This window comes from Lonchura striata, chromosome 3 (genome assembly GCF_046129695.1).
Source record: "Lonchura striata isolate bLonStr1 chromosome 3, bLonStr1.mat, whole genome shotgun sequence".
NCBI lineage: Eukaryota > Metazoa > Chordata > Aves > Passeriformes > Estrildidae > Lonchura > Lonchura striata.
Genome location: NC_134605.1, coordinates 85,710,565 through 85,728,107, shown reverse-complemented (window position 1 = coordinate 85,728,107; position 17,543 = coordinate 85,710,565). Strand labels below are relative to the sequence as shown.

Genomic DNA, 17,543 nt, shown 5'->3' with positions numbered 1-17,543 from the left:
GAAAGACCAGACAATGATGCTTGTATCAAAATTGAGTGTTAAACTCAATATTTATGTTAACAGAAATTTATCCTAAATTAATGTTCTTATCATCAGTTTGTTCTTTTCCTAAAATTAAAGGAACAAAACCAAAACCAAAAAAATCAAACCCAAAGGAAAAAAACCCACCCAAACAAACTCAAACTTACAAATAGCTTTGACTGGCTAAAAATATGCAATAAGACTATGAAAGATAAATATCACCAGCCCTCAATTTCAAAAATGATACTTATATTTTCAACTCACAAAAATAAACCAAACCCCAAAATATAAACAGATACAGCCTTTCATTTTAAAAGAAGAGAATTTATAGAATTTTCAGGAAGTGCCTATAAAACAAAATAGCTATAAAAAGCCAAATTTCTTGGCCTGTCTTCTGTTACTAGGCTTTGAATCAAGTAATTAAATGCAAATTTTCAGATAGCCATGCAGATTCAAAATAAACTTGGAGATCCTTCATTGACTTCTTACTTTTTATGACTTCTTGCCTTTTTATGACTCTGAGCATCTTCCTGAGGCTGTCTACTTCAGTCAGATAGAAGAGTAGAAGGCAAAAGGACAATATAAACAATATGTGAAGCTATTTTTATGGTGTCTGAATCGATCTCTATAGCAACATTTTTTAACCTATTTATTTTTTTTTTTAATCTCTGTCACTCTCTTCCCCTTCTTGCATTATTCTATTGAGTGACAAATATTGATAAAAATATAAATACAATGTCCACATAATTGTTGAGTTTGGAAGAATAGACACTTGTTTGCTTTGTATTTGACCTTTTGCTTAAACAGATATTTCAAAGATTGCACTAAACTTCTTTCCTGGTCTTTGAGAAAAAAAATTCTAGGAAAAAAGAAAGAGACATTCAACTTGCAATCCAATTATTCCAAATATGCATAGATGTAAAAATGTTTGAGTTAGTGTTTGAAGAGGGTGGTGTATGTGTCATCATCACTGTTTTTTAGTTGAAGGAGACAAATACAGGCAGGAAAATAAAATAGTTTTCCAAGGTCATCCAACTAGATAGCAGTTTCAATTACTGTAGTAGCAGATTTACACAGTCTCAGTACATTAACAAGTGGTTTCTGATATTACACTTTGTACCTAAGCTATCCCTATTTGGCAGGCTTTTATATCTGGCTCACTATATTCTTGCCTTTCCCTTCTGCTATTGTATGAAAAATACCCACAAACAAGCAGGAAATAGGACTATACCCCAAGAACTGCCAAAATGACTGCCTCAAAAGGCTGGTAAATTCACAGAGAAAAATATATCTTTATGAAAGTGGAGAAAATTTGTTTTTGAAAATCCTATTTAGCTATACTAAGTCAAAGTTTCATGTGAGAATAGGTCTGAAACATGGTTTTTATTGGAGGAAGAAAAGCTTAAACTGAAGAGTGATGGTTGTAATGATGTGGGGATGACAGTCCTGTGTAGTATTGGAGTGAAAGCGGCTAGTGCTGGTCTGGACTACCTGGAGAAGAGTTTTACTGAGGATCTGGACCTTGGTGAAACAGACAGTAGAGGAGTGCTTATTTTCACTGTGTAGATGAAAGGAATTTTCTTCACACTCCAAGAATTCTTATACCTCATGAAGTGACCTGATTTTTAAAAAAAAAGTCTGGTATAAATTTGTTACCTGCCAGCTTTAGAACATAAGAACAGCAGTATGAGCTCAGCTCAGTGATCTACCTTATGCACTGTGCTGTCTACATTAACCAGACATACAGGAAAGACATGAGTGAAAGACATACAGAAACAGAGCATGAGTGATCCTATCTCTGATATCACTTCATGACTTTTTGCAGTCAGTAATTTAAAGATTTTCTGAGCCAGGACTCCATCCAAAGCATCCATCAGTCAGGCTATTCTCTAATCCACTTTAAACTCACTTATCGCTTTGGCTACCTTCAAATCCTAAAGCAGCGATTCCACATTTCAATTTTTGTTGTGTATCAATGACATGAAAATAAAATAATAGGTTGAGCATCCTAGTTCTAACACTTAAAATTTTATTTGAATGCAAATGACATTATTTGTATCCTGAGCAGAGTTGTTTGTCTTTACAGTCACTCTCAATAACTGGAAATAAATTTTAAAAAGCACCACAGATGAGACTGATTCATGTGTATCCAGCACTCAGACAAAATTGCAGATGATCGGCTGCATCCTGTTGGCTGTTATGTTTCATGCAAAACCCAGATCGCTGTGATAGAAGCCAAAGTGTCATCATTTCAGCTTCATCAGAATGTGCTTATATTTTTAAGCACCAGCAATTTTCTCACAAACTATAAACTCTGCAATTTATTTAATTGAAAATTTAATATTGGATAGTTTTTGAAACTCTAAGAGGAAGTTTTGAAATGTATTGGTTGTAGTTTACTGAGATCAATTGCATAATTAAAATGGGTATTCTCACCAGAAAAGCTTTTTTTTAAAAAAAGAATGTCAGTAATACCAACCAGTCCTTTCATATCACATATAGACAGCAAACTGTCTTACAATTGGCCAACTAAATGTAGAATAAAATAATAAAATAATAAAAAAATAGTTTTTAAAAATTTAATTGCTAAAATTAGCAAAGTTATTTACAGGAGGCGGGGGGGGGAAAGCCACTAAATAGCCACTTCATCTGGATGAAGTTTATTTAACAGTAGTTCTAAAGTAATTACTAGCAAGCACTTACCATAAAGCCATCACTGCATTACCACCTTCAAGGGCTGAAAACAATTTATCTTTAGAAACTACATTGCTAGCATGGATTGAGAAGGTAATATTAATGAAGGAAAGAATGAGGAAATAACAGCACACTTAAAGCTGACTAGAACTAAAATCAATGACAAGAAGCAGCCAGACACACATGAGTAATTTATTAAGCAGTGATAGATTTGGGTAAGTAACACTGCAAAATCAGTCCTTCTTCAGATATGTGGGGTGAGGACAAATTGGCAGTTTTGTGAACTAAGCAATTCTGTTTGCCCTTTGACTAATATGTAAAACTGAAGTTCAAGAAATGCACTTGCTCTTTTCCTATCTGACTTTCACTGATGTATTTATGTCAAAAGCTAAATTAAATACCCTGGGGTAAAGACACTACTAGAATTAAACTTCTGTCAAGACATTGCCCTGAGTGATTATGTTATTGGCAATCATGTCTACCAGGTGTCCTGGAATGCTGGGTCCTGCACCAACAGAGAGGGAGAGCACCAAGGCCTCCTCTCTCAAGGAGGCTGCAGCCTGACTCGGGCACAGAGCATACACAGTTCAGAACACTGAAGTGAAAGCAATAAAGGTGTAGGCAGGCTTGTGTAAGTCCATCCTCTCTGGTAAAATATATGTTCATTCATATTCACAGTAATCTCATACACATTATTAGAGACTACAAATCACCTTCTTATAAAACATTAATATCTCTGTGTGTTTAAGTGGCCACTATTCTGCTGAATGGAGCAGCAGATTAAATAGCTGAAATAACTATGGGAATCTCAGCCCATCTTCTTTCATATGATACAAGAATAAAATACCTTTTAAACAAATGTTCATAAGGAGGAATTTGTACACTGTCTGCTTCTTCTTGTCACTGCTTAGATGTCTACTGCTCAGAAATTTATATTGTTTTTAATTTATATTAAACTGATCCTGTAGACTTTCTGGTTTCCTCCTGCTTCCTGAAATATGGAAACACTGTAAGTCTTTTATTGTGGCAGGCATCTTTAATGGCAAGTTCTTCAAATTCTTTGGCAAGCATTATCTAAGAGCATAGATAATGCCCTCCTGAAGAAAGCTATCATGTTGCTAGGCACTAGTTCTCTGTAGATCATCTTGCTGAAATCTCTATGCACTCTCTCCATAAATTTTTTCCTTCCTCATTTGGAAACCTCTTTTGTTCCCAGAAGGAAGCTCATGATCTTAGACTCCCTGGGAGTTACACAAAAGTTAAACCAGTAGATATGAAGCCTTGCAGAGAGCTTTGGGACCTCACAAGGCTCCTTATAGTGACTTCCATAGGGAGAATGTATTTAGAACATACAGGAGGAAGAACCTTCTTCCTACTGGTATCTATGAGGAACCAGTGCTATCCTAAAAGTAATGATGCCCCAAATTCATCCTTCAGATTGTGCTGACATATTACTTTACATCATAAGTACAGACTAATTCAGCTAAGCCATTTCTATGGCTCTATGAGAAGAAGCAGACGGAAGTGGAATACAGACATGAAAACCAGATTAAATAAAAAGACTGCTATTTCCCTTATTCAAGAAACCTGCTTTGAAGTAATATGAGAGCAGCTTTTATTAGTTACCACTTCTGCTGCATATGAGTGTTCTACAAAACCATTTAATTCTTTGTTCCTTTAAAACAACCAGGTTGTCATAGTGTTCTTCTTTAATAATCACAACGCTACAAATTTTTAAAATCATGCTAAAGAAATCACTGTGAAAGTTTCCCCACTTCTTTGTCATAAATATTAAATCTTTTATCCTACTGGTTTAACACAGCAGATAAAAAGAATTGAATGAATGTAATACCACACAGAATTTCCTCCTTTCTGGAAGACAATGTATTAACAGCATAAATGGCTTCACCTTTTATAAGAAAAAAAATTCTTAACATTTTTATATCTTGTACAAGCAATGAATATAAACTAATGTCAAAATATTAGCTGACTTTTTAACCTATTGTTCTCCTTCCCATTCTCAATCAAACTTCCATATACATGTGTGGCCACAGTCTCTCTAGTTGTGGATACTGTTGCTTTTATCTTTCAGCTTCCATGAATTATTTCATTTGATTCCAGTAGCCATGGTAAAAAATTACAAAAAACTGCCTCCTTTGATTTTCTCAGTGTGCGAAGGTATCCATAGCTCTACAATCTGCCATCTATGTGAAAATCGCTGATTTCATTAATATCATTAGAAACACATAATTACTCAATATTTTCCCTCTTCTGTATTTAGAGGAACTCTAAGTTTATAACCTATTTTAGCTATGTTTTATATTAAATAAATCCCTCTATTAGAATTTCTTTCTTCCAGATGCAATTTAATCCTGAGGATGAGGCAGCTTCATTGCCATTATGTGTATCTCTGCATGAACAGAAAATGAATGATCTCCGAAACAACCCATGGCTAATGTATTAAAGGCATTAGAAATTAATATCATTACCATAAGAGGAATTAATGTGATTCATGATGTTATTGTATAATAAGTTTGCATTGACACGGTCAGTTCCCCAAAGTGGAGATTCTGTTCTTTCCTCTCACTCTGTGTTCACTCTCACATACACAGGTTGACAAGATCTGATACAGGGCTGTAAAGCAGTCTCCTCTGTCTTCTGTCTGCTGAAAATATTGTTTTGCAACGCATTATCCATCCAAAGGTCGCTCTACCTCCACTTGCTTTTCTAGTGTGATAATGTGCTATGATTTTAAAGCTGCAGGGAAAGAATATATATTTCTGGAAAAAAATTAATTGGGTTTTCAGCTAAAAGAAACAGTAGAAATAGTTGAAAGACATATATACATACTTGTGTCCCATAAACAATTTTCAGAAGCATTTGCAGTAATTTTTTTTAAAGCGCCTGTTTGTATGTGCATGTCTACATGTTCTGTGAACATGTTCAAAAGCATCTGTTCCCCTTTGTTAATAAGCATGTGCGGGGACACATGCACACACACACTGCATTTGGGTTCTCTTTTAGGTTTCTGTACTGGGTTTGTCTGAGGTGGACATGAATCCTGTATGGTATTGTGGTTAGGATTTCTGAATAAAAATGGTGTTGCTAACACACTGATATTTAAGCTATTGCTGAGTAGTGATTACACAGCATCAAGACCTTCACTGTTTCTCAGCTGCCCTGGCAGTGAGTTGACTAAGGTGAACAAGAATTTGAAAGGAGGGAACAGAGCCAGCCTGAACAGGACATCTGACCCCAAATGACCAAGGGTTATCCCTTACTGTATGACATGTTCAGCAATACAACCAACACTGGTCCAAGCTGTTGCTTGGAGACTGGCTGGGCAACAGTCTGCTGGTGGGAGGTGGTGAGTGACTGCCTCTGCATCACTTGGTGCAGGCTTTTTTCCCCTTCACTTATTAAACCATCTTTATCTCGACCCACAGGTTTTTCTCACTTTTGCTGTTCTGATTCTCTTCCCCATGTTGCTGGGGGAGTGATCAAGTGACTGGGTAGGTGCTTAGCTGCTGGCCCAGGTCAGCCCATCACATTTGCTCAAGCCCACTTCATGTTTCACTGGGTAAGAGAACAAAGTCAAAGTGTTCTACATGCAGCTGTAGGTGGGCATGACCCCAAGCGCTGGTATGAAGTCATCCATACTCTGGAATAATTAGCATGCCTCCTGGCATGGTTTTATCCCACACTAGGTAGTATTATCCCAGTCAATTCCCCAAGCTAGGGACAGTTGGAATTGGCAAGGGACCAGTTTGGATGTGGCCACCTTATTTTGGAGTAGAAAGAAATTTACAAATGTAGACATTTTCTGTACCATTTCAGCTGGATGCAGGATGAGTGAATGCTTTCTTACCCATTTTGTTAGCAAGTACAAATAGATGTAACCATAGCATATATTTTTTAAAATTTCTTTATATGTTATTTTGGAAAAATAAGCAGAAAACTTTAGATTTCCACAATAATGTAGATACTGTCTCCCTTTCCTGGATTCTTTCTATTTTGGACTTAAACTACTTCTTTCAAAAAGACCATTCCTTACTGTGTAGATACTGCTAATCCTAAAAGACATTGTCCTTGGAGGAAAAATGAGCATGCTTGAAGTTGAAGATACTCTTAGGGGCAAAATTATCCACTTCATGCTATTATTCTTACATTAGGACTTTGATATACGTATACACTATGATTAAAAAAAAAAAAAAAAAAAAAAACAACCAGAAAATAATTAAGGTAGGTGACATATGGCACTGTTGTAATAGCATTGCAAAGCTAGCAATATGCAGAGAAGGAATCTTTGCTGACACCAGTATCCCAGACAGGAAGATAGACTGTTTTCATATGGCAGGATTATAATCATCACAGTCAGACTAACTGAAAGGCAACTGCAGGCTTTGTTGTTGAACTTCTCATTCTAGGCATCATTTTGATTGCTAAGGATACCCCCTAAAATTACAGCAATTTTATTGTTAGCAAATAACATCAACATCTAAAATAGAGCAAACAGATGATCTGATTTAAGAGTAGAGATACTCAAGTGATAGCAACATTTTCTTAGAGGAAAAGATTCTTTTACAAGAATGTGTTGCACTGCGGGGCAACACAAGGCAGTATTTTCTGTCTACCTAGTGGTGGCTTTTCCTGGTAATTTGTTTTGCCAGGACATTAGTTTGCACTGGCTGCATTTGGATCCTCATGTAGGAATCTGAAGTCTCACATATCAGTATCCATTCCACTACCCTCTTAGGTTAACGCCTTCTTTTCAAGGAAGCTCCTCCAATTCCTTGTCTTTGTCTGTCCCTGGACACCTCCTGTTTTTTCTCAGAACTCTGTAGGGAGATCCCTCTCAACTGTGCCGTGAACCACTCTTTTCTTTGCTGACATTGCTGACTCATGTGTAACCCTTGTGCTTAGCTCAGCCACCTCTTCATTACCAATCCTGGCTCGTTGCCTCTAGCTGCTCACACAGCCCCCATCATAAACTTTTAAATAAATTAAAGTTGGGAAGACTCAGGATCTTTGGAACATGGGTTGCTCATCACACTAATTGACTACTGGCTCTTGTATTCTCCATTCTTCTCCAAACAGGTATAGCCATATAGCTAATGCAAACAAATATTTCTTACTACTTAATATTACTTGCAACAACTCAAAGAGAGATTTTAAAAGCTGAATATCTTTAGCTAGTAAGCTGAAATTATTATATAGCACATCATATATTACAGCAAAACAGCTTTTTCTTCACTTTTAATGCAGTTGTCTTATTATTATCTCTTCAAATCTGCCAAGAGCATTTCTATTCATTTAAGAGAGCACACTACACATTCCATAATTTAAAATTAAAGCAATATGGAATTTTCAGAGCTCAAAAACAGCTCCTGAGAAACAACTGTCCTGAAAACCAAAGTGTAATAACATCAGTGAAGCTTTTTTATTACTGATCCATAATCTATACTTTAATTTGCATAGTTCCCAAGTAAGTAGAAGTCTTTCTGACAGCCCAGTAAAAGCATTCTGACAGCTAGCAGGCATTCTCTTTTCTCCTCTGAGTCACACCTAGTTGCAGAGACTTTTCAGGCCAAACTGTGCATGCATCCATATGAATCCAGTCCCTTCTGTTCACACTGCACCTTCAGTTCTACTTCTATATTGCCATTACACACAATGATTTTCAAGAAATAATTTTTCAATGATTTTCAGAGACCAGGTTGTTTTTTTCTTACCCATCAGTTCAAAAAACAAATCTATATTTTACCCACAAATTTATATTTTATCCTTCTTTAAATAAGAATTCTTTCAGAGTTAGTAATGCAAAACTTCACAGAGCTATTTTTACAGAGCAATTTTTCAAGATAGAATCAGTTTCAAATTAATTTTTTAATTCTCATTCCTCAATAGCTCAGTAATGAAGAAGTTGTTTCAAGAAAGCATACCAGTGATTTTGACTTTTTTACCTAAAGTGAGCATCATCACTTTGAGTTCAAGAGTGTTGTTAAAAAAAAACCCAAAAAACAAAAAAAAACCAAAAAAATCCCACCACCAACAAAAAGAAGACAATTAGAAAAGGGTCTTCTCTGACACAGGGAAGCATCATTATTACAGCACTGCAATAGCATTTTGAGACTAATTAGACAGGAAGGAATTGAAATAAAATTATATACATTTATTTTATGCTTTAGAGTTTTAAAGGGCGTCTTATTTTCTTTTATATCTGCCTGTAAACCTCTTGTTCTGAGCTTCACAAACTTCGAAACACACTTATTTGAGGTCACAGTTAAAATATTAAGTATTTTGTCCTGACAGAGCTGTTTACCTTATGTTTAACATCAAAGTCAACACAATATATTCATGATGTGAAGTAGGCCATATTCACTTACCAGAAAAAATGCTCATCCAATACTTTGTAAACATTTAAAGCACTTAAGATAAGAAGCGAGATCACAAGCCTCTACTCATGCACATTTCATCCCTCATTCTATAGGTGTAACACCCAGTATAAAGCCCACTTAAATTAATGGGAGTCTTTCCACTGACTTCTGAATTAATCCTGCAAACAAGTAGAGGATTCTATTCCTTCATCTCCTGCCTGCCCAGGAAAATACACATCTTCACAGCACAAAGGCAGAAGGGAAAGAGATTCTGTTGCCAGGTTTTGTAATCGAAGAAATTAAATTGCCTCTGAGTAACCTGTTCTGTGATACTGCTTGTGCAGAACTCATTTGCTTAAATATAACCTGGCAATAACAATCCAAACCAGGCAGAGGACTAAAATGAGTACGAGTGTAAGGAAATTGTATGAGAATTGTCTTCCACCTGGCTTTCAATTTACTGTAGGCATGTCACCAAGAAAGCAATTCTGAGTTAAACAATACAAGCCTGAGCTTTGTACTGACAATCTCCAGAGAATGCTGCAAACAACATGGAATGAATTTTACTGTCTTGTATATTAGTCATAGCTCAGCATAATATGAATTATTCAGCTGGACTTCTCATCTCTATCCAATCTAGTCACTAAAATGAGACACAAATATTTCTATAGCCCTAAGGCAAATTAACACAAGACAGCTTCCATCCCTTACACCTGAGCCCTCCAGGTCAGGAGGACACTGAGTGCAAGCTGACCATCAGGAAGGGTTCCTGGCCCAGGCTCTCTTTCCATCTCTGTGTGGGCCTGGGCTGGGAGAACAATTTTTGGCCCAGGTCAAAACTAATTTATGCACATACCAGCGCATAAAGCATACCTTTACAGTTACTAGTGTAGGCATTCTGCCACATGACAGAGTGAGAAAGGTTTGCACATGCAACTAGAAACTTTAATGAATTCTTTTTTACTTCAAAAGACAGGAGACTCTCTCTTCACATCTAGAGAATTAGAATTATTTTGTACTATGTGTATTACAAGATCTGGAGATGAATAGTGGCTAGCAGAGGAACTATTTTGAATAAAACCCAGCAGTTCTCCATAGACATAACTGATGCTGCAGTACAAAACTTATGCTGCTATGCTGTACAAAACTTAAATGCAGAGATTGTTGATATGAGTGATAGAGGTGACAGCTACCAAGGGAGAACTTTGAAGAAAAGTAACTGCAAAGGGCAGAAGTTAAAAAGAAGGCTCCATAGACTTCCAGTGGATCACACATAAACAGCGCTTCTATTGAACTATGCACCTGGGAAAAATAGGAGACATTCTGACTAGTCTTCATAAGTAAGTGTGAAAAGAGATTGTATGCTTTACTGATAGAGGTGTCATTTTTAGAAATACCTTTGAGATAAATCTTGGTAAAAGAGGAGCAGGAACTGAATTTGTTAGTAAAATCTGGAGAAACTTTAGGAGAAAATAGTAAGAAGGATATCAAAAGTGTATGTGGAAAGCACAAATGCAGAGAAAAATTACAATTTGACATGTAAGTTTACTTCCAGATACACTTATACTGTTGCATACTTATACTGGTGCAGTAGGATCACTGTGGTTATCTTGTCAGATAAAAGGACAGATTCCAGAAGAGAAGAAAAACCTTAAAGTAGCTAAACAAATTATATTGTGCCCTAAGACTGGGCACATGAAATGGTCTCAAAGTTTAGCAACTATTGTGATAATTTGCATATGGTACCAAAAAGAAAAGAAAAATAAAGAAAAATGAAATTTAATATTGGTATACGTTTGCTGTGAGATTACCATGCTGTTGATACAGATGGCAGTGTAATTGTAAACTAAATCAAAGGAAATGCAGAAAGAGCTGGGTCATTTACAGCCAGCTTATATGCTATTTATCAGAATCTGGAAAGTCATCATGCTTGTTGTGGGTAAACAAAATGATTGAGTAGAAGGACAAAAAAATGGAGTGCCCTTAGTTATCACTCTATCTTTGTAGGGCAGATCACCTAATTACTCAAAGATTACTGCTGTTGCACAGCAAAAATATCTTGCTTTAAAAATCCAAGTAAAGGCTCCCATTCATGTTGTCTTGTACTGCATATAGAATCCATCTGTATAATAATTAACTGTGCATATCTCATCACACAAATGCAAGTCAAGTGATAATAATTCTGGGCTATCATGTCAGATATCAGAAGAAAATATAGTGAATTTAAACCACTTGAGTCTTCAACACCAGAAAAAAACTTTTAGAAGATCACTAAGTTTTTCTTTGTGTTAAGTAAAATAAACAGTTTCATAGATGTTGGTTGAAAACACAAATAACATTATTTCAGAACAATTATTTGTACTATATTGCTATTTTCAATATCAGTATATCATATTTCCGGAGTTCTTTGCTAAAACAAGTGGAGTTAGCAGTACAGTCTGTCAAAAGAAAAGAATGTGGGTTTTTTAAAATGGTATCTTCAAAGATTTATGGTGTCAGCAACATTAATGATCCTGGAAGAGAAACCTGAAAAACTTCAGCTGTGATTTCTGAGACCTTTAAGATCCTAAGAGTTTCAAATATGTTTCCAACTGATGAAACAGCCTCTCTTGCCATATTTTTTCTCAATGAAAATATGTCTCTCTTCCAGAAAACCACTCCTAAAAGTTTTTACTTATTTTTCCCACAGTCTCTGAATGTCTATCTGTTTTAATATGTCACTTTACTCTATAAATCAGTGTTTAATCCATCATTCAATATTATCTGACCAATATACTGTATCCCTCTATTCTGGCAGTCTGCTACTCCTGAGGCAAAGATACTGCTTTGTCCAAATAATTTTAAAAATAGGTGATAACAAAAAAGTAAAATTCAGAATAATAAGCAGTATCTTATTTTATGAATTTACATTTTTTATTTAAGAAAGGAAAGATACATTGCTTGAGAGTAGATGGCTTAAGAGTGACTAAAAAAAATATACTAATTTTGTCATAGAATTATGTTTCTGCTTTTTACTATGTCGTTTGCATTGTCTTTGTTTTGTTTGCTCTTTGTTTCATGTATTCATTATTCTGGTACTTAGGTGTTCTTTGTGAACCCAGCATGATCAGAACATCATAAGAATAGCAACCATTTAATTTATCTCCTTAGGCTTATCTTTGCAGAGAGAAGTCAAAGACAAGATTCCAATCTCTAAGAAATTCTATTATTTAAATGCTTTTCTACTACCTCGTATTTCTTCTTCATTAAATAATCTGAGTGAATTTTAGCCCTGTTCATTTTGCTACCACCAATACAGATTTTATTTTTTATGTTCATCTTCAAATAGCTTTGATTTTTTTATACTGTTTATCGGAATCCAGGGAAAGTCAACAAGCTTGTTGAAGGGAAAAGAACTGGTTTCAGGGCCAGAAAACAAATCAGGTGTTCTTACTTAACTTTCTTTGCCTTTGTGTGAAAGATCTATAGCAGAAGACTCTGCTATTAAAAAAACAAACAAACTCATATTTTTCTATTTAAAAATACCATTGTTCATTTTAAAAAAAGCCAAAACAAAACAGTCAAATGCTTAAAGAATGTTGATAAATACTTATTTTGTGGTTACATTTATGACCATCTTTTGCTGATCATAAAAATTGATGTATTCTCTACTTCACTCGTAATTATTATATTAAAGTATTAATCATTAGAAAATGTATCTTTGAATTTCCATTGTTTTTAGATTTCTCAGCTGTGCTTCAGTACACTCATTTGAAGTAGGTGTCTTAAAAGTATGACAGAAGGAAATAATTTGATGCCTGATGTGTGTCTTGCTTTCAGTAGTATATTGTTTATTAAAAGGGATGAATGGTCTTACTTAGATATTCCAGGTAGTTTAACATCTGAGACTCAATTAAAGTCCATGAAATCATGCATTCTGAAGACAGAAAACCTCCTTCCTCTCACTTATGAGTAAATATGGGGAGCCAAGAACAAAAGCAATGGGAGGAAGGGGAGGTTAGAGTAAGTTTACTTAATTTCAAAAGCGTGAAGAAATAGTGAACAAATTAAATTAAAATTAATTTTGTTGCAGGTTGACAGGTCCTCAGCACAGGTAATTAATTCAGTGAGTTTTAATAAACTAGAATTAGAAGCAAATGAGAAACATCTCATCCTAAAGCAGTGGGGAAGAAGTTGTGTACCATTATCTCTTGGTGCAGGCAGGCTGACACACTGCAGCTTTCTGTGAGTGATGGCCACAAGGCTTGAGTGATGCTGCTGCATGTGCAGGAAGGTGAGGGGAGGTGGTGGTCCCTGGCCAAGGAAGAAGAGGAGAGGAAGGAGCAATTGGCCGTAGTCCATAACTTGGTGAGAAAGAAAAAATGCTAATGTATACTTTCTAAAATCAGATATATTCAATGGCTTATTTTATAACAACCTCTGGTGAAAATGGATTTTCTTTCTATTTGGAACTTGACTTCCCAGATACATTGCTTTCCCAGACAGAATAGCATTAGTTCCTTATTTATTTATCAAAGGGGAAGAATAAGGAAGTACATAAAAGCCTGATTTCCAGTGGGGTATTGGACAACTGAGCCCATGGCTATGCCTGGGAGGGGGCAGTTTTCTTTGCCAGGACTGCTTCTCTTGCAGGGAAGGAAGCTGAGTTCACTGTGAGCACTGCCTGCACATGGACCTGTCAGCACAATCCCACAGTGGTTGTTTGGTGACGTTTGCAGGCTGATTTGCATATTTCTGATGGCATGTGATGCAAATGCGCAGTTTTATCAGTGGTACAGACTTGCCATAGTTGTTCATTAAAGACCCGTCTGCTGCTCCGAAGAGTTAGATATAATCAGCAGTCATACACTCCAGCTAGAGTGCAGATCGCTTCTCATAAAATTTGCTTCAGTCTTTTCATTTTCTGCTCAACATTATCATTAACATTTTCATCACTGTTCTTTCTTCCACAGTAGCCATGTGCACATTTGTCTCAGATAATCATCATCTTATCTTTTTTTTCAATATAGAGGATAAATTATGAATTAAATCCTACAGTGGGCACTCAAGTCAACCATAAGACTTAGCAGTGTTTTCACCAAAAAGATCAGGATTGTTTATATTTACATTATTTATAAAGGAAATATTATATTCACTTTTTTTTTCAGGGTCTGTTTTTACCTATGCAGTTCCTCCATAAAAGATTCTGTACTGTTCCTCAAAAGTCATTTTATTGTCAAATTCTTGCTCTGACAGAACTATCTAGCTTTTGCAAGAACATTGATAGGAAAACAAATTAAAATTGAATAGTAGGAATTATAACATATGAACCAGCTAGTTAAAGAAAGGGCATTTATGAATTTTCTACTGTATTTATTGTGTGTTTCACTGCAGAACTTTCATTTTAAATAAGTCGGGTTTGGGTTATTTATTTCATATACAGGAAACTATTAGTCATACTTGAACTGGATGGATTTTATGAATCCATATACCTTAGGGACATCTAGACATAAGAAATAATGGCAAGGCTAGGATGGAATACCTACTGCCTTTTCATGATCTATTGGGGGTTTTTTTCAAGTTTACATCACTTGTTTTTTATTTTGGTTTTTTTTTTTTTTTTAATTAACAAGGGTTCTCTTGTATATAATTATACAGAACCCCTTTCCTCTAGATATAAATAAACAAATTGACTCAGGGTTTGAAGATGAGGTGTTTGTCACATTTGTAAATTCAAAGCAAGAAAGCATTACATTTTGACTCTTCAAGTGCATAAATTTTTGAAAGTTCAGAGGTTGATGTCAGCTAATGCTAATGTCAGCTGGTATCAGCTATTTATTTAAGATAAATGTAGGAGTTAACCAGCACAACTGATATCAGATAAGAATCTGGAAAAATTAACACCACAGAAAACTCAACCTAAAATTCCAAAACTTGAATCAGCAACATATACAAGCACCTATATATAAGTAGGAATGTGCATATTCTCACCCTTAATAATTTGCTCAGCTGGTATTTTAGTAAAAACTCTTGACTAGCCTTAACACTAGGCTAAGCATAAGGTAGCTATTAGATGTGTATGATGCAAAAAGAAATAATCATAAAGTAATGTCTACATCTTTCATTTTTATATGAATTTACCTCATTGATGTTGGCAATGTGAACTGTTCTTCCTTTTAATCTTAACATGATTTTGACACTTTAAATTGTGCTAAGGATAAATTGTGCTAATGATATTCTCAGCATTACTGGTGTGCTCTTGGTTCTGGGGTACTATGCAGACTGCATTTTATAGCCTGCTACTGGCATTTTAAGCAACAGAGTGGAGCACAGATCATTTATGCCAAGAAGCTCATTTATGCAAGCTACAATGTCAAGTTTAATTAAGGGCTACAGTGACAAAAGAAAGCCAACTGCATGTGCTCAAAATACTTTTCAGATGACAAATGAGTGATACCCATAAAAACAATATCCAGGGCAATTGTTAAGGTTATGATACTTAAACCTGCCTAAAAATATCTAAAGCAGTATATTCCAAGAGGTTAACATTCTATAAAATTTAAATTTAAAAAATTAAAAAAATCAACTTTTACATTTTATCATCAGTGTCTTTCTTCATGGAGGGAAATAAAATGTAACTGGTAATTAGGAGCATTTATATCCCCACATTTTCTCTGTTCAGCTCTATGTGATTTTATAATCAGTAATTTTGTAACTGGCTTACCAGAATGGCTTTATTATGGTCCCTGGTCAAAGTAAATGTGTAGAGAAAAATCTGCTTGTATGATTTATGTTTTTGTTCCTGCTCAGAACACTCAGTGTTTAGGAAAACAAGTCAAAACCTCTTCTGCCTAATCCTCATCAAAATTTCTCTCCTTTTCTCTTGCTCTTTGTGGCCACCACATCATAAAGGGAGAAAAGGGGAGTTGATGCTAAGGATAAAGGTCAAGTTGATAGAATATGACAACTCTTTGAATTGAAAACAAAAATGAGTGTCCCTAAGTATTCAGCATGAGCTTCTCTTTGCTCCCTGCAGGGCATCTGCACCACAACCACCGCATTTTTACACTTCTTCTTCTTAGCTTCATTCTGTTGGGTTTTGACAGAAGCGTGGCAGTCATATATGGCTGTTACTGGAAAAATTAGGACACGACTCATAAGGAAGCGTTTCCTGTGCCTTGGATGGGGTAAGTCAGTAAAATTAACTTCCTAAGAGTCATTGAATGAAGCATTTAATGCAGTGGCAATGTCAAGAATATAATCATTTACTTTGGTAAAATTGAAAGATAATAGACAGCATGTTACTAAAAGGAATACTATGTTAGAAGCCTTTCCACTGTATCTCAAGCTCAAGGTATGCTGGTGTATATTGTAGCATTCTTTTCTAAATATGTTTTAACAAAATTTTAGAAGATTTTCAGCAAGGTAGTGTAATACCAAGAAATCAAAACAAAATACGAAAGAAACATTCTCTGAATATTCATGAAACCCCTTTCTACTTAAGACCTGTCAAATGTACCAGTAATTTAGCTGCATCAAAGCAGTACACCGTGGGCAGAAAAAGTGTCCTCCTCTCTGCCAGTGCTTCAGAAAAACAAATCCTACAACAGCAATGTGCTTCATTAAATAATTCATTCCATGTAAAATTGCCCATTTTGCATTAGCTTGTCCTGTTATTTTATTCCAGGCAGAACAGCAATATTTTACTCAGCATCTGCTGATTATCATTGTTTTCTTGTTGTTTTTTTTTCCAGGACTGCCAGCATTAGTGGTTGCAATATCAATAGGCTTTACCAAGACAAAAGGATATGGAACAGCTCACTAGTAAGTCAATCTGAAATGATAAACTATGTTTTTAGTTACCAAGATTATCATACCCATCAGGAACTGCATAGCACACTCTAAAGGCTCTACAGGTATCCACTCACACCTGGAATTGCCCTGAGAGTCACTGAGTGAACAAAGAGAAAACAGCATGTCAGTCTTGGACTGAGGTCAGCAAAGCACCAGGAATCCCAGATTTCATTTGAGATTTTGAAATAGTAAACTCTTAAGAAGCACTGAGCATTAGGTCCACATAAACACCTAACACTTATATAGATTTACAAAAGAGAATGTTAAATGTCCTGGGTAGCCTCTGCCAAACTTTAAACATGTCCAAAATGGTACTGGCAAGAGTCTCTTTGGCACCCAGGTTTCTGCACACCAGGCAGGTATCTCTACTTTAAAGCCCCTCAGCAGCTTGGAGCCAAAGCCCTTCAAACATCGCAAAACAATTCTCCCATCCACCCCCTCTCTCCTGGACATCCTGATCCAGCCCATTTCCTGGACTGTGCTGTATTTGAGATAGAAAGGAGGAAAATTTGTGTGCTTTATTTACATTAAACTAATTCAGTACCTGTTTAGCCACCTGGCTAGTTCCAGTGTGTATTTAGCACCCTGGAAAATTAACTCCTCAAAGAGGCTTCCCTT

At 35.7% G+C, this 17,543-nt stretch overlaps 1 protein-coding gene across 13 annotated transcripts in view; it reads left to right on the top strand.

Annotated features, from left to right (window-relative positions):
* The window catches only part of ADGRB3 (adhesion G protein-coupled receptor B3), a 446,612-nt gene that overhangs the window by 386,808 nt on the left and 42,261 nt on the right, over positions 1–17,543 (top strand). For all 13 annotated transcript variants that reach the window (XR_002465425.3, XM_021530142.3, XM_021530143.3 and 10 more), the window contains 2 exons: positions 16,108–16,258; positions 16,826–16,895. Coding sequence is in view for 12 of the 13 variants with exons in the window: in XM_021530142.3 (XP_021385817.1) it covers positions 16,108–16,258; positions 16,826–16,895 (221 nt within the window). In the remaining variant the exon portion in view is untranslated. The remainder of the gene's footprint in view (positions 1–16,107; positions 16,259–16,825; positions 16,896–17,543) is intronic.